At 49.6% G+C, this 24,954-nt stretch overlaps 1 protein-coding gene across 2 annotated transcripts; it reads left to right on the top strand.

Annotated features, from left to right (window-relative positions):
* On the top strand, nucleotides 1–22,426 carry TRIM42 (tripartite motif containing 42). 2 transcript variants are annotated; one of them, XM_002716561.5, is made up of 5 exons: nucleotides 1–341; nucleotides 4,031–4,728; nucleotides 6,932–7,752; nucleotides 11,456–11,680; nucleotides 22,340–22,426. In XM_002716561.5, the coding sequence occupies exons 1-5, from the start codon at nucleotides 1–3 to the stop codon at nucleotides 22,424–22,426; spliced, it is 2,172 nt and encodes a 723-aa protein (XP_002716607.3). The 2 variants fall into 2 exon arrangements, with proteins under 2 accessions (XP_002716607.3, XP_089186493.1); XM_089330367.1 differs by having other exon boundaries at nucleotides 4,031–4,737.
* Nucleotides 22,427–24,954: the final 2,528 nt, after the last annotated feature.

Below are 24,954 nucleotides of genomic sequence, written 5' to 3'. Positions count from 1 at the left end.
ATGGAGACTGCTATGTGCGTTTGCTCGCCATGTTGTACATGGCAAAGATGTTGTCCTCAGCTATGCTCCTGTCTGTGCTGCAAGTTCATCTTCACCTCGGAGAGGAACTGCACCTGCTTCCCCTGCCCATACAAGGATGAGCGGAACTGCCAGTTCTGCCACTGCACCTGCTCCGATAACCCCAACTGCCACTGGTGCTGCTGCTCCTGGGCCAATGATCCCAACTGCAAATGCTGCTGCACGACCAGCAGCAATCTCAAGTGCTACTACTATGAGAGCCGCTGCTGTCGCAATGCCACCATCACCTTCCGCAAGGGCCGTCTCAAGAGCATCCGCACCTCGTAAGTGAAAACTGGGAACTCAGTGCCAGCTGGGGGCCCACAGGGTGGGCTGGTAACCCCTGGGTTCATTTCTCTCTGTGGGAAAAGGAAGCCAGGAATTTTGTAGCAATTGAGTATATCCTCATATACTAACCATGTAGCAATTAAGTATATCCTAGTATACTAACCAGTATAGACTCTAACTTCCAAATTGAAAATCCATAAGGTGTGAATGCTTACAGCACTCTTCTGAACCACAACTCTCTCATGGGTGCAAAGTACTCAGAGCCAATACTCAGTGCTTAAGCAACTTGCCAGGCACTGCATGGGAGACCCTGGGGAACCCTCCTCTCCCTGAGCCCACTGGACCCAGCAACAGAGCCTTTGAGAGGTGAAGCCACCTGGGTTGACACAGCTAGCATGATGCAGAGTCAGGATTTGAACCCAGAAGCCATTATTTTAAATTTCAAGTGTTGTGTTGCAAAATGGAGAGGCCCTGTGAGGACTGATGTGAAATTCATGGACAGTAGAGTTCAGACATAAGTTGATTTGGGTGCAAAGTTGTTCATGATCCGCATTTTCCATGAATTTGTTGAGGGCTCTTTGCATGTGCTTTGTAACCTGATAGGTGACATAAAAATATAAATCGCTCTTCCCCCTGCTACTGTGAACTCTTGATATATGCAATGTTTCTTGGAAAAGTAAGAATTTCCAAGGACCAGTTTTGAGCCTGATGACCTGTATTCACCTGAGTGCCCCAGACACATCTGAACTCCCGTTGGCCTCCTCGACTTTCCCATGGAGAAGTCATGGTGCTTTGGGCCTCCAGGTGCTCACTGGGGGCATTAGTCATCCCCACTAAGCACTGTATAACCTCTTCCTACTCTACCGAGTCAGTCTTCTTCTGTCCCTGTGAGAGGAGCCTGGTAAGGACAGACTTACTCAGCACTGTGAGATGAGTGGACTAGGAGAGGCTGAACAATAGGAAGCAAGTCTGAAGGCCTTCAAGGCTGCATCAGCAATTCTACCAACAAAGGTTTGGTGGACTCAGGGCAAGAATGTAAGATCCATCTTGAGATTAGGTGCTTGGTAGGGGCGTAGGAAACATGAGTTTCCGTGCACGGCCCTCTCTGGTGCTTGCGGGAATCCAGGGACTCTAGTGGCAAGTCCAGAGGTTCCAAGGTGTGGAAAGCAGTGGCCACACCCCTCTCTCTGGACACGCCCGTTCTCCAAGCACCAGCCACGGAGAGCCACAGAGCCCATTCCAGGAGGGATGAAACTGCTGCTTTGGGAAAGTGGCTTTGGCATCAGTGGTTCCCAAATTTCTATGCATTTGCAATCATGCAGGGATCTTTAAAAATACCTAAGCCTGGTCCACTGCCTCCCCAAAACTCTGAATGTTATTGGCCTGGGGTACCACCTGGGCATCAGAATTGTATAAGGCCCATCCTGTTCAGGTGATTCCAATGTGCAGAATGGCCTGCGGGAGCAGGAAGGGAAGCTAGGAGACTTGCCAGGAGAGACAGTGAGAATCCAGGGGCAAGGGGACCAGGCCTGAACTGGGGAGAGTGAGGAGAAAGGACCAGAGGCAGATAGTTTAGCAGGAAGACCAGGCTGCTGGGCCTGGCAGCTGGGCATGGATCCCTGGCTACTGAACACCTTGTCCACACCTGAGGCTTCTGCAGGCTGGGCAGGGATGCACTTGACAGCTTCAGGAGGCATTGTGCCTGTCTTCTCCCTGGCCCCTCCCCTGGGTCCTGAAGCCCTGCCTCCCTGCTGCTCATCACCGCCTCCTGCTGAGCAGTTACAGCCACTCACCTCTCTCTGCTCTCGCCTGTCCCGCTCAGCCATACTCATTTCCTCACCTCCATTCCTACCGCTGCCACAGCTCCCTAGGCCATTGACACCTGTCTCTGAACCCTGTGCTCATTCTCTCTCCCTTCCCCCCCACCTCCCTCCATCTCCCTGATTTCTTTGGCTGACACCTGTCATAGTACGCCCTGGTTCTCAGAGTCCCATTTTTTTTAAATCAAACTCAAGAAGTCCATCCAGCCTCCATGTGTTATCCTTTACCACTCTTGATGACTCCAGGCAGGAGGCTAGGATGGCACAGTGGAACCAGCTGAGAACATCAAGGCTGGTGGGCTACAGCCCAGCATCCAAACCCTGAGAGGTGGGCCTTCCAGGCACCCGAGGGTGACTCCATCCCTGTGTGCCCAGGAGGCCCCTCTGAGAGCCTGGACTCTGAGGCCCAGGACCCCACCCAAGGGAGTGGGGATGGAGACAGGGCCATGCTCCTACAGGGAAAGCAGAAAGTCAAAAGCAGATGGAAACAGCCTCGAGGTCAGGACCAACATCCGAACATTCCTAATGCGAGCAGAGGAGAACAGACAGGAAAGAGCCACAGATTTCGTGCCTGCTTGCAGCTCCGTTCCCACAGCCGAGTCACTGATTTTCATAAACTGCTTTATTGTAACGTCTCAGAACTTGAATTGGATAAGCATGTGTTCATTTCAAACCCGCACTTCTTTCAATGAAATATTTGAAATCAGCCTCAGACATAAAATAGATGATGACCTTACACATACACACACACACATGCACACACGCACACTAGTAGAAACACTTTTTTTTTTTTAAGAGTCATTCATTTATTTGAAAGGCAGAGTTACAGAGAGGCAGGGGCAAGGGGGGAGTTTCCATCCCCTGGTTCAATCCCCAGATGGCTGCAACAGCTAGTGTTGGGCTGATCTGAAGCCAGGAGCCAGGAGCTTCCTCTGGGTCTCCCATGCGGGTGCAGGGGCCCAAGCACTTGGGCCATCTTCTACTGCTTTCCCAGGTCACAGCAGAGAGCTGGATCAGAAGTGGAGCAGCCGGGACTTTAACTGGTGCCTATAGGGGATGCTGTTGCTGCAGGCAGCAGCTTTATCCACCACACCACAGCGCTGGCCCTGAAACACAGGCTTCTCATGGACTTGGCCACCGCTTTCCTCCACTGCGGCTGTGTCCTCTCCTTGGACGTGAGCTGGCCAGGAGCAGCGGGAAGTCGTTGGAGTGGCTGGGTTTATTCAATGCTGACTGCATACCAGCAGCTAAGCATTTAGAGTATCAGGAACCTCCCCCGGAAGTAGTAGGTATGCTTTGATTTACAAGTGGGAAAGCTGGGGATGAGAAAGGGGGAGACACCCATCCCAAAGGTGAACTCAGACGTGGCGCCACCCTTCATTTGCATCCATCTCCAGGGGGTCTGAGAGCCACATCTCACAGGCTTCCTGGAGGAGGAAGACACACACACACACACACACACACACACCTTTCTCTGCCGATGTCTTCCAAGTAAAAACCACCAAGAACACACCTGTAGTTGGACAGGACTAGATTTATTAGCCCACTGAAACAAGTGAGAGCATCAATTATTATAGGCCTTGGGCTCATGTTAGGTGACAACATGGGTATTCGAACACCTGCTGTGTTCTGGGGGCTGCTCTCAGTCCTTACAGCTATGACACTCAGGGTCAATCCTCTGAAGAGGCTCTGCCGTGTGGGCACTCACCGCATCACCAGGAAGGGGGCAGAGAGAGGTTGACTGCCCTACCCGAGGTCACCCAGCTCAGGGCTGGTGGCGGCAGGTGCAGAACCCTGTGCTGCCTCTCTGACCACCAAGGTGGAGAAGCCGAGCTGGCTCTCAACCTATCCGCTCTTCCTTTCAGCTCCAAGACCGCCCTGCGCATCGGGAGCAGCGACACCCAGGTGGATGACCTGAAGTCGATGCCAGCCAACAGCCACCTGGTGGACCATCTCACCTGCCCCATGTGCAACCGGCTGCGCCTGCACTCCTTCATGCTGCCCTGCAACCACAGCCTGTGCGAGAAGTGCCTGCGGCAGCTGCAGAAGCACGCCGAGGTGACGGAGAACTTCTTCATCCTCATCTGTCCGGTGTGCAACCGCTCGCACTGCATGCCCTACAGCAACAAAATGCAACTGCCCGAGAACTACCTGCGCGGCCGCCTCACCAAGCGCTACATGCAGCAGCACGGCTACCTCAAGTGGCGCTTCGACCGCTCCTCCGGGCCCATCCTCTGCCAGGTCTGCCGCAAACGGCGCATCGCCTACAAGCGCTGCATCACCTGTCGCCTCAACCTGTGCAACGAATGCCTCAAGGCCTTCCACTCAGACGTGGCCATGCAGGACCACGTCTTCGTGGACACCAGCCCCGAGGACCAGGACGAGAAGGTCTGCATCCACCACCCGTCCAGCCGCATCAACGAGTACTGCCGCAACGACAATGAGCTACTCTGCACCTTCTGCAAGATCGCCTTCCACAGCGGCCATGACACCGTCGGCCTCATCGACGCCTGCTCGGAGAGGGCGGCCGCGCTCTTCAGCGCCATCGCCAAGTTCAAAGCAGGTCCTGCTGGTTCCCGCCCCACCTCACCTCCCCGACTCCCACCCCCACCCCGGGCAAGGCGGTTGGGGCGGTCTGTTTCGTGAGAGCCACTAGGTGGCGCCGCGGGAACTCCGGCAAGCGCCGGGCTGGGGTGGGTGGTTGGCCTGGCGCTGCACCTGGCACTGGCCGCCCCGCGCGCATGGCTTATCTCACCATGGCGGGAGCAATGAGGAGCATGGACAGGGCTTCTTCCTCCTCCCCTTTACCTGCTGTGTGACTGGCTGAGCCAGAGTTCCCTCATCCATCAATGGGAACAATGTCTTCTACGGAAGGTATATATGTAACATAAGACCTGTATATACATTTGGCCCATAATCTAATATATGGGTCTTGTTCATAATAAATGCTTACTAAATAATTTCTAGTTTCTAATTTTAGCTGTATAACAGGTCTTCAAAAAGATCATGGAAATGCATGTTATGAAAAACTATGCATGATTTTAATTCTTGGCACCAAAATAAACACACCTTTGCATTCCACGTTTCTGTGAGCTTTTTGAAACATCCTCACAGGTTTCAGAAGGCCTGAAGGAGACCTTGATTAGATCTTGCGCTAAGGTCAGCTCCAGCAAAGCTGTCCTGTTCATCAGGTTTGTGGGTAGAGATGTCTCTGAGAGCCTTCCTCTTGCATTCCCCCTCTCCTCGCATAGTCCCTTTCACCTCCTTTAAGAAATCTCCATCCTACACCCCCACCCCACCCCGGGCCTTTGCCTTACCCAAATTCACTAATGCCTAATACAGTCAGGAATTTCTTGTGCAAGTATCCTTGGCAGAGGGCACCTCTTGAATAGCAAGGAAGTTACTGCATGAAGTGGGATTTCTGTTGCCATCAGCCACAGTCAGGCTAGCATTTGGGAAAGGCGAGGATGCCTCTCAGCACTGCGGAATCACAGCCTAGGAGTCTCCTCTCCAGTCCTTACTCTGCTTCTTCCTTTCTGGGCCATGTGAGGAAGGAATTGGAGGCTACAGGGAGAGGCCAGACAATGGCGCTGCTGCTGTTCACATGGAGAAATCAGAAAACAGGAAAGAACGTCTTTCTCTCAGCAAACGCCTTTGGATCCCCTCTAGCCACTCTGGTCGTGAGGATAGCCCAAGGCACTGGGGTCCCTCTCCTCATGGTCTGGCTGTAGGGTTTCTCTGACTCAGATGCTCACCACCCACAGCAATCCAGGCTCCTGTGACCCAGGATGTTGTTTAGAACCAAGTACAAAAATACACAGGCACCTGCCACTCCTTTTTTTGATGGAGATCAGAACCAATGCACTGTGGTGTTGGCCTCTTATGCGGGGGAGGGCTTTCCTGTAGTATAGGTGAAAGATGGCTGGCATGCTCCCACTTGCTAGTTAGGCCCTAACAACAGTGTTCATCTCACAGAGACGTGCCACAGGCTCACCCTGCAACAGCACCCTCCAGCCATCGTATGGTTGGGTTTGTGAGTGCCTTGAGCATAAGTACACTTCATACTCATGTCTGTATTCCTAGTGCCCGGAAAGGCCTGCGGTGTGCAGCACGGCTCTGGGGAATGTTTGCTGAATGACTAACTGTGTGAACTTAAAATTGAAGTGCCATGGGACAGGGTGCAGGATGGATTGGTTCCCCGTGGAGTGTGACTGCAGACGCTTTCTTGAAAGGGAGAGGCGAAAAGACAGGAGAGGGAACAGCGCTGACCACGAGAGAGACAAAGGCTGCTATGCAGGACCACGGGTGTGCAAGAGGGCCCCCATGAGGGAACACTTTGCCGATTTCCCACTGCTGTCTGAGGCTGGATTCTGGGTGAATGAGGCAAGGCAGCATGTAGAAGGGGTCATCAGTAATGTACTTCTGTCTTCCACCACTGCAAAAGCCCACCTTCCTGCAGGAAAAACAGGGCCCTGGCCTAGATGACTTTGCCTCTTCTCAAGTCCAGCCTGCAGACAGGGCAAGTGTGGCAGGAACCAGAGGGATTGCCTTCACCAGCTGGGGCTAGGTCAGGGAGGACGGCTCCTGACACCTGGGGGAGGTGAGAGGGAGGGGCGTTCTGAGGGAGGCCACGTTCAGCCCAGCTGGGGGTGCCTGCCCTCCGTCCACTCACTCCCTCGGAGGCCAGTGCCGTTTAAGGGTTTGCTGTGGCTTTGGCATCTGGGGAGAGGAAGCTTCTAACAGTAAGCAACTTGGTTGTTTTGCAGTCCGATATGAAATCGATAATGACCTCATGGAGTTCAACATTCTGAAAAACAGTTTTAAAGCGGATAAGGAGGCAAAGCGGAAAGAGATCAGAAGCGGGTTTCTGAAGCTGCGCAGCATTCTGCAGGAGAAAGAGAAGAGCATCATGGAGCAGATCGAGAATCTAGAAGTGTCCAGGCAGAAGGAGATCGAGAAGTACGTCCACGTCACCACCCTGAAGGTGAACGAGATGGATGGCCTGATAGCCTACTCCAAGGAAGCCCTGAAGGAGACGGGCCAAGTGGCCTTCTTACAGTCGGCCAAGATCCTGGTGGACCAGATCGAGGACGGCATCCAGAGCACCTACCGGCCCGACCCACACCTGCGGCTGCACTCCATGCACTGCATGCCCTTGGACTTCGCCGAGCTCTCCAGCGCCATTCACGAGCTCTTCCCCACGGGACCCAAGAAGGTGTGTTCCTCCGGAGACTCACTGCCCACCCCCTACCCCATGCACTCGGAGATGATGATCGCCAGGAAGGTCACGTTCAGCACCCACAGCTTCGGCAACCAACAGATATACCAGCGGAGCTCCTCCTTGCTGTCCTTCAGCGCCGCTGGTGAGAAGGCCAAGGGGGGTCTGGAGGCCTACGGGAGGACCCAGTCGGCCGCGCCTGCCAAGCCCCCCGATGGGCTGTACACCTACTGGAGTGCCACAGCCGACAGCCAGCCTGCACAGAACTGCAACAGCTTCCACAACTGGTACTCGTTCAACGACACCTCTGTGAAAACCCCAGGCCCAATTGTTATCTACCAGACTCTGGTGTATCCAAGAGCCGCTAAGGTAAAAAAAAAAAAAAAAAAAAAAAAAAGGCTCTGGGCCCTGTGGGGAAGGTGGGAGGTTGTGGGGTCCAGAGTGGAGGTGGGTAAGCAGGGGAGGTTGTTTGACCTCTGGGTTCTGGCTACTCAGACCTGCTTCTCTCGTGTCTTTGGGGGTCAGCCTGTTCAAAAGGATTGAGTTCTGAAATCTTAAATAACCCAAGGTTGGCTTAAACCAAAGAGTCAAGGTATATTTAAAGCATGGCCGGAAATAAAACTGAGAGCCTGACCCCCACTCCCAGGCAGTTTCTCTACTGACAGAGAACTCCTGTTGGGAACCAGAGTAGTTTAAGGCGACGGCTGGCAGAAGGTGGTATTACCTGAGGGATGGTCTGTTACAGGGCACAGAAATGGGAATCAGGAATGCAGGCCCCTTTGCCCATGAACTTGGGTATTTCAAATTGGCTGCCTTTCCTAAAGAAACTATCATTGTTGTTATTGATTATTCTTATTAGAAGAATACTGGATATTCCAATATTGAAAAATCTAATAATCTTATTGGAAGAATAATCACCAACGGAATGCCAGTTCTTATCTCCTGAGATCTATCCTTGTTTGCAGAGCGGGGGTGGGGCTAGAGAGTGGGGTGTCTCACAGATCTCTACAACTGCCACCAGTGGGCCTCATGGGAATGACACCCTCAACCCAACATGGACAAGCGTCACGTGCCTTTCAAATATGCTTGTAGGATACTTTATTAAGCCCCATGGAAGCAAGAGATGAATATGTGACTCAGTACTGGACAGAGGTGTATCTTGCCTCCTCCTGAGCTTCATCACAGGCACCTCCCAGGCCAGCCTGTGTGGCTGAGCCCATCTCTTGCCCAATTCTCTGAGATACTCTCAAAGACTCTGGGCTTCCTTGACATCTGAACCAAGGCTTCTCAACACTCCCGTGTGCCCGGGGATGTTGTTAAAGCACAGACTCTGCTTCACTGGTTGCAGGGGGGCCTGACACATACCACTGTGTTTCTCACAAGCGTCCAGGTGTTGCCACTGCTGCCATCTGCAGCCCATACTGCAATATTGGGTTATCTAAATGGAGGAAAGTGAAGGTCTGCCACAGACCAGGCATCAATAAATAAAACATGTATTATGAAAAAGCGATGCATGGATTTCAAAATACTTTGCAACAGAATAGACATCTTTCATTCCATTTTCCATGAAGTTTTTGAAATTCCATTGTGAGTTTCAACACGCAGATTATGATGTCTCAGAAGTACGGAAAAGTACAAGGGGACTTCAAACAGAGAAATGAGAAGATTGAAGTTTATTTTGCTGCAAAAAAATTTGAAATCTGTGCAGTTTTTTCATAATGTCCATTTCCCATGGAGGTTTTGAAGACCTCTCGGATGACTGACACTAAGAATGACCACATTATGTAACATTATGTAACATGGCCTCCCATGGCCTAGAGACATGGTAGTCCCCGCCCTTCACAGGAGGGACGCCCATCACTCAGCAGCCGAACTCATCTCCAAGGGCTACTGCATGAGCAAGACCTACAGTGTATGCGCCATTGGGTAGGCAGTGGGTGTCACCTGCACATTCACTCAGACCTCTTGCAAAATTGGCAGGAGTTTAGCCTGCGGTGTAAGTACTGGTGGTCCCTGCTCCATAACTGGGCTTGGGGAACAGTCACCCCACGCCACCTATTGGTCATCCCCAGGGAAGCTCCAGAAATGGGCTTCCATAGAACAACCAGGCAAGGGTGGCAGTGGAGAGAGAGATCACCTAAACCTGCCACCAGACAATGGCAGTCCTTGTGAAGCCATCACTGATCCGTATTTTAGGGCCACAGAATGGACTTTGCACAGGCATCATAGTGTTGTGTCACACAGGAGATTAAATCTCTGTTAACATCTCTGTCAAATCTTTAGAACATTGGCATCAGAAATATTCTTTTTTTTTAACTTTTATTTAATGAATATAAATTTCCAAAGTACAGCTTATGGATTGCAATGGCTCCCCCCTCCATAACTTCCCTCCCACCCGCAACCCTCCCCTTTCCCTCTCCATCCCCCCTTCCATTCACATCAAGATTCAGTTTCAATTCTCTTTATATACAGAAGATCAGTTTAGCATATATTAAGTAAAGATTTCAACAGTTTGCTCCCACACAGAAACATAAAGTGAAAAATACTGTTTGAGTACTAGTTATAGCATTAAATCACAATGTACAGCACATTAAGGACAGAGATCCTACATGAGGAGTAAGTGCACAGTGATATTCTTAAAGTTCATCTTATAATTTGTTAATATGTTTTGTTAAAAATCCTAGAGGTTTTTTTAACTCTAGAAACCCTTTCAAAGGAAATGATTAAAAATGTAGATGAATTTTCGTGCATGAAAGTGTTCGTTGCCACATTTATTTGAGTATAAAATTAGAAACAATCTAAATGTTCGACTAGATAAAGATTAAATTATTTATAGGGCAGTTTTCAGAGATGGTGCTTTACTGAATTTTTAATGATATAGAAAAATATATAAAATATAGTAAGTGAAAAAAGCAATATTTGAAGCAACATAATCCATATTACATGTATTTGTGCTTGTATTTCAAAATTAAAAGGAAATAATAATGAATTAACTAGATTGTGAGATTATTTGTGATGTTCACTTTTTCCCTTACACTTTTTCTGTATTTTCCAAGTGTGTCATTGATGAGTATGTTTGTTCTGATAACCAAAAAAAAAAAAAAAAAAGTAAGTTCATTTCTGCTGCTTTACAAATTGATTTGGCAGGTACCACCTACTGATTGACACTTGAGTCTTTTCCCAGGAGTTGGTATTTTATGCTTTGAGAGTGAACACAGATTCTCCATTATTGGAAAAGTCTTTTTTTTTTTTTTTTTTTTTTTTTTTGACAGGCAGAGTTAGACAGTGAGAGAGAGAGAGAGACAGAGAGAAAGGTCCTCCCTTTTCCATTGGTTCACCCTCAAGTGTCCGCCACGGCCAGTGCGTTGCAGCCAGCACGCTACACTGATCCAAAGCCAGGAGCCAGGTGCTTCTCCTGGTCTCCCATGGGGTGCAGAGCCCAAGGACCTGGGCCATCCTCTACTGCACTCCCGGGCCACAGCAGAGAGCTGGCCTGGAAGAGGAGCAACTGGGACAGAACCGGCGCCCCGACCGGGACTAGAACCTGGTGTGCCGGCGCCACACGCGGAGGATTAGCCTAGTGAGTCGCGGCACAGGCCGGAAAAGTCATTTTAATGTCTCTGGATTCTATTTCCTTGTGTATAATATAAAGGGTTGGAATAGGTAAACGTCTCATCTTCTAGTATTCTGTTTTTCCAGTAAAGTCTACTAATCTTTCTGGGCCTACAAAATGGAATCACACAGAGTCTATCTTCCAGGGCATTGCCAGGACTAAATGAGGTAGGGGTGGCAGCTCCTGACAGAATCTGGTCTTCAATAAATAGTAGCTGCTTCATTAGTGGTGTCAGGAGAACATCAGCCAGCCACACAGCACTCTTTGGTCCTTGAAAGCTGATACAAGAACCACGTCAGCCCTCATCACACAGCCTGCCAAGGCTGTTGCACAGGACCTAGCTCAAAGTCCCCCGCATACAGGGGGCGGAGTCAGCTCCAGCTCACCACAGGACAGCCAGCAGCAGTGTTCCCGCCAAGGGCAGGCTGGTGTCACCTGATGCATTCATTTCTTCTGTAGGTTTACTGGACGTGCCCCACAGAAGACGTGGACTCTTTCGAGATGGAATTCTACGAACTCGTTACGACCCCGCCTAACAACGTGCGCACAGAGCTCTGTGGACAGATTCGTGACATAATGCAGCAGAACCTCGAACTGCACAACCTGACCCCCAACACCGAGTACCTGTTCAAAGTGAGAGCCATCAATGACAATGGGCCCGGGCAGTGGAGCGACGTGTGCAAGGTACTGTGCCCGCTCTCTCCCAAACACACTTCCTACACAGGCTCAGGGGGCGACTCCGTTAGTATGACCATAAGATCGCAGACCCCACAACAGGGCTCTCCCTCCAAGGCCAGAAAATTCACTAACTCGAGGGCAAAGACAGAGCTGGGGGCCCCCAGCAGACTTTCTGAGAATTGGTAGTCCTGTGCCTTTGCTCCAGGCATTGTGTTAGGATGCAGATTCAGGGGAAAACAAAGCTTAATCCTCGCCTTCAAGGTGCTCGGGTTCCAGTAAAGAATACATAACTGGTGTGAAAAGAGTAAGAAATAATTGTGTAAAAAAGATTAAGAGAGGTTCTGTGCCCAGCCAAGCACTGATCGCCAGATTTAGCAGTCAAAACACAAGATGTCCAGTTATGTTGGAATTCCTGGAAAATAGTGAATACTTCTTCTAGTGTATCTCCTTGTGGTTTTAAAACCTACTTACACTAAAACGTGCATTTGTTGCATACAGGAAACTCAGAGAACAACCCTGAGCTGGTCAGTGTGGGCTCCAGAGAAGGAACAACAGATGGTTCCTGTCTTCTTGGTGACACAAGGCCGATGCTTCTTTATATCCCCAAGGGACACACCCTCATGAGATTAATTGTATTGGTATTAAAAGGAAAGAGAGAAGAAAAATATCAAGACTGCCCAGAGCTGTCTTGCTGTGTCACCATGATGGTGCTCTTTGCAATCAGAGTAGATTATGTCTTAATCAGGGACTCCTTAGGAGAAAAAAAAAAAAAGACAAGTCTATTTATTTCAGCTTTTGAAAGGAGGGAATGTATTATACAGAGAGAAAGAGGAGTCTCCTGACACCACTTCCGGAACATTTCTCTCATCTGATTCCCACAGGAACTGGAAAGTCCTCAGACATTCTCCATCTCTCCCTGTCAATGTCTCTGTCTCCCTATCTCTGTCCCCCTCTTCCTCTGCTTCTGCTGAATCTGTACCCTTTTCAACTAGCCCTTAGTTTCTGCTCCCCTAAGTTCAGTGTGCATGTGGTTTTGTGTTGTCATGGCCCAACCCTCTTGTGACCTTAGAACTCCAGTGCCCAAGCGACCATTGTCAAGTGTTAGTCCCCTTGTCACATGTTTGAGGACAAGAATGCAGAGGGCTGCTATCTCCAGGGAAGAGGGGCAGCAGGAGGAGGTAGGGTGAGGCAGGACTATGCTGTTGGCCAGTATCCTGGAAGCAGGGCAGCTCCTGGGGTGGGCATTTGCACCCTGATGATCAGCTCCAGGGTTCTGGAGCCCAGGACCCACATGTGCTCACACACACACACACACACACACAGGCCAGAGCCTCCCATAGGAAGGCAGTGGGATGAGAATGCCCTGTAGCCACTCCCCCTGGCTTACCCCAGCCAATCACTCTGTGGGTCACTGCCCCAGAGACCCATCCTTCTCTTTGGAGCAGGGAATACCCCATGGCTCCTACAATGCTTTGCAATGCAGCCTCTTGAAATTCGCCTTTCTTTCCAATTCCATCTTTCTTCTCAGCCCTCATTTCACCTCAGAAATGCCTTGCCCATGAGAGACTCTCAGGACTGTTCATGTCATTTTAGATTCCAGGGACAGGGATGGGCGCACAGAGCAGACAGTGTCACGCCTGCCATTGCAGTCCCTCTGGGGCCTTCATGGGGCAGATGTTTTGTTGTCGCTCTCCAACTGTGAAGTCCACGAGAACAAAACTCATATCTAGTTCCTCTCTCCTACAATGCTTCCCGCAGCCAGCAGTTTCCTAATGGTCATTGAATGAATACATGAATGAAAATGCGATCAAACAAATAAATGAATATCTAAATCGAAGAGTGAAGAAAAAGAAATTAAATTAGTAATCACAAAACACCATAAGAAGCCTGGTAGCCATGATGTGTTTTATGCAATCATCCAAGAAAGAAAATACCCCAAAATTGTGTTTATGTGATGAATTTGCCCTCTCGGTAGAACAGGGAAACACATGCCAATCCCTTTGCTTTTTAACACAATGTCTAAATGAGCAGTGCCCTAATTAATGAGGTTTTCTGGAAGCTTCATTTTTATCTGACTTGAGGAGCTGCAGTATAGATTTTTTCTTCAGAAGTAATTCTTCCTCCCTTCTTCGTGGCAATATTAGCATTCCGGGGGAGACACTGGTTTCCTTAACATTTGTCATGATTTGCATAAGTAAAGGCTTCAATAGCAAATGAAAATAAGATGGTGTGTTTGAATGACATTTATAAAGCTTCATGAAAGTAATGACTTCAGCTCTTTCCTATAAAATCGACATTTTTTTCCTGTGGCATCAGTGCTATGCAGGATTCCTGAAAGCTTTCATTTAAAAGCTGCGAGGAGGCAGCAGAAACATTTCTGATCCAAAATGCAATATTTCCATCATATATCCTCTGTGACAGAAGTGAAATAATACCTTTTCTATTTGATTTGCGTAGTTAAGACTCCTTGTTTTTTACAGGACTTTTATTCACAGTACAATGTGTAACTCCAATGCTTTTAAAGGTTCCAATAGAAAGCCAGCTCTGTGTCAGACGTTGTGTATTTGTTTTCAATGATCATGCCAACCACTGAGAAAGCAGAGAGCTGCCGCCTCCATTTTACAGCCCAGGAAGGGAAGTGTCTGGTCTCATGGAATGCAAAGGAGGGGTTCAGTGGGAACCAAGGTGGGTACCCAAAGCTAGGGCACTTTGTCCTCTGCGCCATGTCGTATGTTACTAAGTCTGGGCCAGGGAAGGCTCAGCCTTGGGGCCATGATTCCTCACTCTAGAACAATGTCAAAGCCAGCAGCAGTGAAAGCTGAACTTGTATTTCTTTGAGAGGCAAAATCTCACCTTAGAGAGAACACCTGGTTGGGGGCTGACATGGTGGCGTAGCAAATTAAGCCACTGCCTGCTGTGCCAGCATCCCATATGGATGCCGGTTCGAGTCCCGGCTGCTCTACTTCTGATCCAGCTCCCTGCTGATATACCTGGGAAAGCAGCAGCAGATGTCCCAAGTCCTTGGGCCCCTGCACCCATGTGGGAGACCTGGAAGAAGCTCCTGGCTCTTGGCTTCGGCCTGGCTCAGCCACGGCTGTTGCGGCTATTTGGGGAGTGAACCAGCAGATGGAAGACCACTCTCTCTCTCTCTGTCTCTCTCTATAACTCAAATAAATAAGCAAATCTTTTTTTTAAAAAAAAAAGGAAAGAAGGAAAGAAATAGTGAGTAGCTGGGTCCAAGGTCGAGCCACAGCAGGCTGCAAGCTCCATGAGGATAGGGACCCTGGGATCCCCACTCACCCGTCTTTGCCTGTGCTCCCAGCTGAGGGCCTGCAGCATCTGAGAGCCTGTTTTCATTGGGGAAGGGATCAGAGAAATGCATTCTTAGTGAATCATGTACGGTTCAGCCCCAGTTTCTCCTCCTGCTCTCCCTTGGGTCCTCCGTGTCCCTGCTGGGTCCCATTCATTCCCATTTCTGCAAGCCCCTGTCTCCCTGTGACTTGAAAACTCAGCTGACTTCCACGAGTCTTCCCCTGACCAGTTTACCTGCTTTTGTTCCCTGCTGCTGTCGCCAATTTGGAGTTTTAACAGCACTAATTACTTATTACCTTCAAGTTCTGGAGATCAGAAGTTAAAAATGGGTCTCCCTGGGTCAAAGCAGAAGGGGCTGTGTTCCTTCTGGAGGGTCTGGGGGACAATGTGTTCCCTTGTCTTCTCCAGCTTCCAGAAGCCACCTGCATTCCTTGGGTCAAGATCACTTCTCCATCTTCAAAGCCAACAACACTGCCATCTCTCGGGTTCTCTTCCACCTCATCATTCCCCCAGAAGGACCTATGTGATCGCACTGGGGCCACCCGCGGACTCAGAACCACCTCCCTGTCTGAAGACCAGACGCCTAGTGACCTGAGTCTCCCTCGCTATGCAGCGTGCATGGTCCCAGCTTCTGGGATATGGGCATGGGCATCTTCGGGGGGCCATCATTCTGCCTACCCAAACCTATAGACTGGATGTGCCTGGCTACATCCAATTCAGACGTAAAATTTCAGGCCTGATGACAGTCACCACAGCATACATTGCTGGGTCTTTCCCTGTAGCTCATCAGGACCTGCAGCAACTCCTGGCCCCCCTTTTACCCCCATCCCAGTCTTTGCTGCCCCCCTGCACCCTGCGTGTGTTAAGCAAGTACTTCTGTTGTGGCTTCCTGGAGTCTCTACAGTGCTGCCGCCTTCCCATTCAGCCTGTGCGCCTGCTGCACTCAGCACAGAGCAGGGCCACCTGGCATCACCACACCGGTTGTTCATCTCTCCTCACCGCAAACCCCTCCGCAGGCTGAGCCATGTGTCTCCAAGGACCGGAGCTGGAGCACAATCCACACTCAGCATAGTTACCCAGCCCCTCACACACTCACAGTGCCTCAGCACCCTAAAGTGCAACTGGAATGCTTAGCAGTCCCTATGTCCCTGTGAATTATTCCTTCCCAAATCGCTCCTGGTCCTTATGACTCCTTTTAGTCCCTCTTTACTTGCCCTGCAAACAGGTTTGAACCCTGGAGTGGGCATGATTTTGGTTCAAGCTACACCTGCTTTTTTGAACCTCATATTCAGAGTGTTGAGTTAATCATATGCCTCAGGTCATTAGCCAATGCAAGGCCTTTGTTTGGTTGATGTGCTTCCTCTTGTGTCAGTCTTCCCAGGTTTAGTGCATCTTATTTGTGAGTCCTCACATGTTGTGTATTGTTGTGTTCAGCGTGGTGCTGACACCAGTAGCATCGTGTTAGAGAGGTCTTACTTTGTTTTTTAACCCGCATCTCCTAAACACTATTTTTATGAGCCATCACTGCGGTCATGGGCATCTCAACCCTTACTGCCAATGCTGCCTCATCCCTCAAAGAAGTGTGCATTTGTAACTGCCTGTGACCTGCCTCCTCCTCCACCAGGCTGAGGACACCTGGGCGACCTCCAGTGACACTGCAGCAACCAGCCTCACACAGGACACCTCGTGCGCGGGGCAGGCTCTGAGAATTTCTCTGGATTCCGGCACTGCCACAAGAGAAAATCACAGGCGAGGGGGGCGTGAGCAACTGAGATTCCTTCTTTCACTGGTCTGAAGTCCAGTCAAAGTCCAGCTGGAAGTCCGAGATCAAGGTGTTGGCAGGGTTGGTTTCTCCCGAGGTTGGCTCGTGTCCTCACGTGGCTGTGCCTCTGTACACGGGCACCCCTGGTATCCCGCTCTGTGCAGATTTCCTCTTCTTCTAAGGACCAGTCTGGCTGGACTCAGGCCCAGCCTAGTGACCTCATCTTAACATAATCACCTCTGAGTGCCCTGTCTCCGAATGCATCACCTTCTGAGATCCTAGGCATTAGGGCTTTAGCACAGGGACGGGAGGGTGAGGGACGCTACTTAGACCATTTCAGATCTCAGTGGTAGAGCAGCAAGTACTTCATTTGACCTTGTCCATGTACACTCCCATGAGAAATACCTATATCCTAAGCCCCACCCGCATCCGGCAGGATCCTGCTTCCTATCACTTTGCTAAACCAATAGGTGCAAAGTGATATCTCCTTATTGTGTTAAGTTTCGGTTCCTATGCTTGCTGGTTTTCAGGATTCCCTCCTCTGTGAATAGCCTGCTGTTATCTATTACCCATTTTCCCATTGCATTTTTCTTTTTCCAGGTGATCTGCAGGATGTCCTTGTGTGTTCTAGATAACAGTTGGAGACTTTGCTAAATCTTTCCCCCTCTGACATTTGTCTATTAACTTTGTGCATAGTGGACTTCATGAGACAGCAGAAATATTCAATTTTGAGCATTAAAGTCATCAATTTTTTTCCCTTATGGTCTGACCTTTTGAAATTTTGTTTAAAAAGTCTTTCCCTAGGTTTAGATCACAAAGATAATCTTTTATCTTTTCCTTTATTAAATTTATAGTTGTACCTTTCAAATCTAGGGCTTTAACCCATGCAGACTCTACTTTTGTATGTAGTGCTAGGAAGAAAGGTACTCTTTTGCCATCTAGCAAGCCAGTTTTTCCAGTGCCATCACCCAAGCAATGCTTTTCCCTACTGGTGTGCAGCGAAGGTGCCACATTGGTCTCACACTCAGTTGTCACACATTTGGGGGTATGTCTCTGAACTCCATCGTATCTGATTGGTCCATGTGTCTTTTTTAAGAAAGATTTATTTATTTGAAAGAGTTACACAGAGAAAGAAGGAGAGGCAGAGAGAGAGAGAGGTCTTTCATCTGATGGTTCACGCCCCAGTTGGCCGCAACAGCCGGAGCTGCACCTATCTGAAGCCAAGAGCCATGAGCTTCTTCTGGGTCTCCCATGTGGGTGCAGGGACCCAAGGACTTGGGCCATCTTCTACTGTTTTCCCAGGTCACAGCAGAGAGCTGGATCGGTAGTGGAGCAGCTAGGAGTCGAACCAGCACTCATATGGGATGCTGGCACTACAGGTGGTGGCTTTACCCACTACACCACAGCGCTGGCCCTCACGTGTCTGTTCTTAAGACAGTACCATCCCGGTGTCAATTGTTCTTTAACCTCACTCAACTCTGTGCTATGCCTTGATGAAGTGCAAGGTAAGTACGCCCATTCTTCCATTCTCTTAAGATTTCTTCAGTTAATCATAGAAATGTATTATTTCATATAAATTTAGAAGAAAATTGAATTCTTAAAAAATAATCCAGATGGAATTTGATTAAGAAGTGTCGCTCCCCCTCTTCGCGGAGGAATGACACAGGACCCTGTGCTGTTCTTTTGTCTGCTCGGCCCTTCCTGGGTTTGCTGCTGGTCCTTCCCGGGTTGGCTGCCAACCCCTCCACCTCCGTGGAGGGGCAGCTCCCTTTGCCACTTTCCCCATTTCCGCGGAGGAGCAGCACACCACCGGCTGGCTCTCTCGGGGGCTGTTCAGGTGTTCCTTCAGATGTTCCCTGGTGCATGGTGTCTCTCTCCTCCTTTATAGTCCTCTTCCACCAATCCCAACTCTGCTACCCACACGCCGAGCACACTGCTCTCCTCCAATCAGGATCAGCTCCTGCAGCTTGTCAAACTGATGAGGCAGCTGCGTAGAGGTTGTTTGGTCTTTTTCTCTCAGTGCCATATTGTGGGAGAGCAGATGCATAGAATAAGTCTTAATTCCAGTAACTTAGTCTAGTCCGAGTTGCTCCCCACAAAGAAGGCCTGGAACCACTGATTGGGGGATGATTGATAATTCCATCATATATCTGAGTATTTATTCAAACCACCTTCCATGTGCTCCACTAGGGTTTTTTGAAGTTTGCTCTCCAGAGGTACTATGCTCTCATGGTTAAAATAGAGAGCTTAGAGATCTACTGTAGAGCATAACAAAAGAAAGTTAATAATATTGCATGGACACTGTAAAGCTGCTAAGATTTTAGGTACTCTTAGCACACACTTAAAACAAAGGTTGACTGTGTGAAGTGATGATTATGTTAATTATATTGACTAGAATAATCATTTCACTATGTATATCAACACATCATGTTACACACCTTAAATATGTACCATAAAAATACACAAAACAGATGGTTTATATAGATGGTATTGATGTTAGGTATGTGATTACTTTTTAAAGATTTATTTATTTATTTGAAAGGCAGTTAGAGAGAGGCAGAGAGAGAAGTCTTCCATCCGCTGGTTCACTTCTCAAATGGCTGCAATGGCCAGAGCTGGGCCAATCCGAAGCCAGGAGCCAGGAGCTTCTTCCAGATCTCCCACGTAGGTGCAGGAGCCCAAGGACTTGGGCCATCTTCCACTACTTTCCCAGGCCATAGCAGAGAGCTGGATCGGAAGTGGATCAGCCAGGACTCGGCCAGCACCCATAGGGGGCGCCAACACTGCAGACTGGCTTTAACTGGCTATGCCATACCTCCAGCCCCAGGAATGTGATTTCATACTTTGCTATATTTTTCTAACGAGTTGCTGGTTTAGAATAAAGATTATTGCCCTTTGTAGGTTAATCCTGACTCACACAATCTCAAACAACTGTTTTATTCTGAGTTTTGTCTTGATTCTGCTTATTTTTCCAGTCAAAAAATATCCTATTTTGGGGGGGAGGAGGCGGTGCTGTGGCTTAGAGGGTTAACGCCCTGGCCTGAAATGCCAGCATCCCATATGGGCGCTGGTTTGAGACCCGGCCGCTCCATTTCCAATCCAGCTCTCTGCTGTGGCCTGGGATAGCAGTAGAAGATGGCCCAAGTCCTTGGACCCCTGCACCTGCGTGGGAGACCCAGAAGAAGCTCCTGGCTTTGCATTGGCGCAGTTCCAGCTGTTGCAGCCAACTGGGGGAGTGAACCATCAGTTGGAAGACCCCCCCCACCTTTCCTCTCTCTGTGTAAATTTGACTTTCAAATAAAAAAATAAATCTTTTAAAAAATCCTATTTTTTATTTTAAAAATGGTGGTTGTGTATCTTTTAAGCCTTGAAACTCTATTTCTCTTTCTTTCCTTATAGATTTGGCCAGGGCCTTGCATTTTTCTTCAGGAGTAGAAATGACAGCAGAAATCCTTACTAAGCATCCCATTGGTAGTGTTAAAGTTTCTGCACTGTGGGCCGGTGCCGCGGCTCAATAGGCTAATCCTCCACCTGCGGCGCTGGCACACCGGGTTCTAGTCCTGGTCGGGGTGCCGGATTATGTCCTGGTTGCCCCTCTTCCAGGCCAGCTCTCTGCTGTGGCCCAGGAGTGCAGTGGAGGATGGCCCAAGTGCTTGGGCCCTGCACCCCATAGGAGACCAGGAGAAGCACCTGGCTCCTGCCTTCGGATCAGTGCGGTGCGCTGGCCGCAGAGCACTGGCCGCGGTGGCCCTTGGAGGGTGAACCAACGGCAAAGGAAGACCTTTCTCTCTGTCTCTCTCTCTCACTGTCCACTGTGCCTGGACAGAAAAAAAAAAGTTTCTCCACTGTGTAACTATTTTGGATTCCATTTTAGTGGTACATAAACATTTTTAACTTGGAAAATTCCTTCTACTCCCAGTCTTCGGAGAGCTTGTACATAAACAGCTGAACTTTGTTAATTGTGCTATTTGAGAAACTCCTAAGATGCTTCTTCTTTAGGCGATTATTAATGAAGTGAATCCCTTGATTGATTTTTCTGATGTCAAACCCTACTTGCATTCTTGGGATAAACTGTAAGTGGCGATGTGTTACTTTTTAATATACTTGGCTTCACTTAGCTTCTATTTTACTTTGGATAATTGCATCTATGATCATCAGTAAACTGGACTTACAGTTTCTTGCTTATATTGGTTTTTAATCTGGTTCCAGAACCAATATTCCTCCAGGTTAATTAAAGGAACCAGGAAGCACCTGCTCTTCTCCCACTTTCTAGAACTACTCTTTCCTCCGAGTCCGGCAGAATTCATCTGGAAGCAAGCTGAGCCCGGGGCATTCGGCCAGCTGGCATTTCAATCTCTTTAGTAGCTCAAGTTCCGTTTTTCATTTCTCCTCAGGCCTCTGTTCCTCCCCGTCTCCTTGTCCACAAGCACACCTCAATTCTTGCTGCCCATTCACACATCACACACGATTTTTAGTCTTGGAAGAGCCTAAGTATAAGACAGAAACTACTTTTTGCAAATCATTCCCATGGCCCCTCACCCACTGTGACCCTTCCCCACTCCCTCTAGTAGCTCTGTGCGTAGGTCTTACGCCATGCATGCTGGCTTCCTCAGGGCTGTCTCTGTGGATTATCTCCATTTCCACCAAGCAATGGGTAACCCAAGGTCACGTGTACACTATCACCTTTACCACACTTGCAGCCTTCTTTTCTCTAAAATCAAAAATAAATTTTATAAAAGGAGAGAGCATAATGCTAAGAAGTGTCTAAATTTATTGCCCTTTCTCTTTGCATGCAAGTATAGAAGATGCAAAGCTTTGTACACAGAAACTCAGTGCTGTGTGCAAACATTCCTCTTCACCATTCACACCCTAACCTCTGCCCTTCCTGCCCCACAAGTCCACATCCATGGTACATGCACGCCTCTGACCCCGGGGGCCCCTCCTCACTCCCTAAACGCCCCTCGGTACCTGTGTACTGGGAAGGTACCCTCCACATCCAAGGTAAGGCACAGAGATCCACAGCGGAGCTATGGAAGTTTCTAGAAGGATCCAGTGTACCCCTCATGCCCTGTGAACACAGTGTGGAACCCTCCTGCCTGCAACAAAGGGAAACATTTAGCAGATGGACAAGTTCTAGATCTACTTACCGCTCATCCGCTTTTCTAAGAATCTTCTCTTTTACCATACCAGCCAGTTGGGAAGACAGGGATGAAAGACTGTCATTTCTTCCCCACACCCTCATCAAGATGCTGACAGTCTGCTAAGAGTGTCACACACATTAGCTGAACCATACAACTCACACGAGCTGTAGCAGGAACAAGTTCCAGGGGCGCTGCCTTAAAGAGAGTAGTACTTGGTCCCTGGAGTCAGAACCCCAACACACTTTAGCTGCAGGTCCCAGGGAAAGTCACTGGTCCTTGGAGCCTTGATTTCTTCATCCATAACATGGGACCGATGGTGCCTGCCTCCTCTGGCTGTCTCGAGGAGTGAATGATATGATGTGTAGAGTGTCCAGGATGCATGGGCCAGGGCTCCTGGGGGCTGCTGTCTCCCTCGTGGCTGGGGCCATGGTTCTTTGCCTCTGATTGCAGGTGGTAACACCAGATGGGCGGGGGAAGAACCGAGCTAAGTGGGGCCTGCTGAAGAATATCCAGTCTGCTCTCCAGAAGCGCTTCTGAGCCCGCGTCCCAGGCAGCACCCTCGGCGATGCACCACAGAATGGACGTTTATACACACACAGACGAATGGATATGTATTTTTCTCACTGTATTCTTCAAGGAGGCTGCAGATGAGCTTTGCGACAGCAGTCTTCCAAGAGCTAATAAAAGGAGAGGCCTGACATCAGGGGCTGCTGGTCGCTCATTATGATGGCGCCGAGGACCCTGCCAGCAGCTCTGCATGCCTCCATCACCGCGGGTCTAGCGCTGGGCTCGGAACGCGGAGCCCAGCTCAGTCTTGAACTGAGCGATCACCAAGCCACTGGCACTGTAGCCACAGTCGGCACCCCTGGGTGTACATGCTGATGCTGGCTCATTTAGCTTTGGGCGTTAGAGCAAGTCGCTGATAGATGGGGAGCTCATTACCTCACTGTGAAATCTATTTCAATGTTTAGCAGCCAGCATTGTTAGGATGCTTTTCCGAATTATAGGACTACATAGTCCTCTCCCCAGCTTGCACTCGTGATCTGGGGTCGGCTGCCCAGGCTGTGAAGAATGAGGGTCCTCCCCACACTTCCCCTCCCTCTGTGCCCAGGGGGAACCCAAAGCTTTTCTGGGGCCCTTTAAAGCAAAGCAATAATGGACAGCAGAGCCGTGCATAGACTCCAGTCTTGCTGAGCTCATGGGGGTCCCTCGGACAAGAAGCAGCCCCCTGGTGTTTGCCTTCCAAGGCCTCATTTGCTGGGAGTGATCCCCTCCCTGCACTCCAGCCCATTTCTGCCCAGAAAGTGCGACCTTCCTTTCAAGAATTGCTTCCACTCCCTTGGGAGATTCTCCAGGTGCTATGGGGGAACTATGCAGGCAGATGAGGTAGGAACAGGTGAGCTGGGCGATTCTTCTCACATCTGCTGGGTAGCCCTGCATTGTAACACCACCCCTGACCTGTGCAGTAAGCCCACTCTGCCTGCGTCTCCTCAGAGACAAGCAAGGAAGAGACACCATGTTGGCCATGTGGAAGTCAAACTCCATATGGAGGCGCCAAGAAACCCCCAGAAGGCCTTGCACACACCAAACCCCGCCCAGATTCCATCCCATTTGTATATTCAATTAGGGCACCAACCCCATGCCATAAAGTGGGCTGTTACACAGGAACATCCCCCCCCTTTTTTTTTCTTTTTGGCCACTGTTCCTTGTTTTTCCTTCTCAGAGGCACACAGGGTCTCTCTCCCTGTAGGGGAGCCACACTCACCGTGACACTTCTAAATAATTCCTGCTCTCACTTGAGCACCATCTTTATGTCTCTGCATGCTTATCTCAGTGGGGACATGAACTTGGAATAACAATTGAGATATGTGTGGCCATATAACACAGGTGGGACGTCACCTTTCTCCTCCCTTGGGGCCCCACTAAGGATAGGGTACCTCCCCGACCCTGTCCCCTACAGAGATGCCTTGTGATACCTAGCAGCACCCGTGTGTCCCATCTTAGGGCAGAGAGATATGTCCCATTCACCCTCCACCTTACAGGGTCCGGCACAGTGAGGCTCATGTTCAATGTCAGCACCAGGTTGGAGGGGAGGCAGACTCACAGACAACTCCCCTGAACATGCCCAGATGCCAGGCTGTCCCATGAGGGTCTCCACACAGACGTGGGGTGGGGCTGGTCGCCACCTCCCCTAACCCCATCATTCTGGGAGCTGTACCAGCAGCTTCACCACGCCAGCCTCTGCCCTGTAGCCCTTTAGTTGGCCTCTGAGCAGGCAAAGACCAATTCCCCATGAGGGGTCCCTGGTGAAGATCTTCCAGCAGGGAAAGGAAAGAGAGTGGTGCAGGTGCCCACCCTGCCCCCTCCCACTGCCACAAAGGGCTGCCCAGGGGCTTGGTTGTGATCCTGTTACTGTAAGTGCCTGCTACAGCCTGACACTGGATTTGGTATTACCGTAGCATCGTCTCTGTAAAAGGCTGCAGAATCATCATTAGCAAGAGAGCGAATTAAATGACATGCCAGCAGGGATTTCACTATTGAGAAACTAAAATGAAATTAAACAGAAAAGAAAGGAATCCATGTGTGTGGCATTGCAATGCTCACACCTGCTCCTGGCTCTCTGCACACAGTTCTTTCCCTCTAGAAAAGACAGGGGCTTGCAATCGGGGACCAGGACAGCTGGGTTCCCTGGGAATCCCTATTACCCGCAAGCTGAGCCATTCCTTCAGCCAAATGCAAGGTGCGTTTCCTAATGGCACAGAAACCCTGACCGTCGTAGGTCCTGAGGGTGCAGTTCACATGGAGTTGCCCTCCCAAGACTGCCACTCAGGTGCAAATATACCAACTATAACCAAGAGATCATAAATACATACCACTATGTTAAACCATAGTCTCTCTGCACAGCTACACCTTTCTTCAGAGGACAGTCTGTGGCCACAGGGTCAGAGAGGTGGGATCTACCAGAGACCCTCTTAGGCTAGAACAGGTATTAGGGTGGGCATTTAGTCTAGTGCTTCAGATGCCACTTGGGACACCCACACCCCAAGAGTGCCTGGGTTCAAGTC

Source organism: Oryctolagus cuniculus, chromosome 4, assembly GCF_051225735.1.
Source record: "Oryctolagus cuniculus isolate XC-2025 breed Fujian yellow rabbit chromosome 4, ASM5122573v1, whole genome shotgun sequence".
Lineage (NCBI taxonomy): Eukaryota > Metazoa > Chordata > Mammalia > Lagomorpha > Leporidae > Oryctolagus > Oryctolagus cuniculus.
This window is presented reverse-complemented; position numbering and strand designations above follow the sequence as displayed.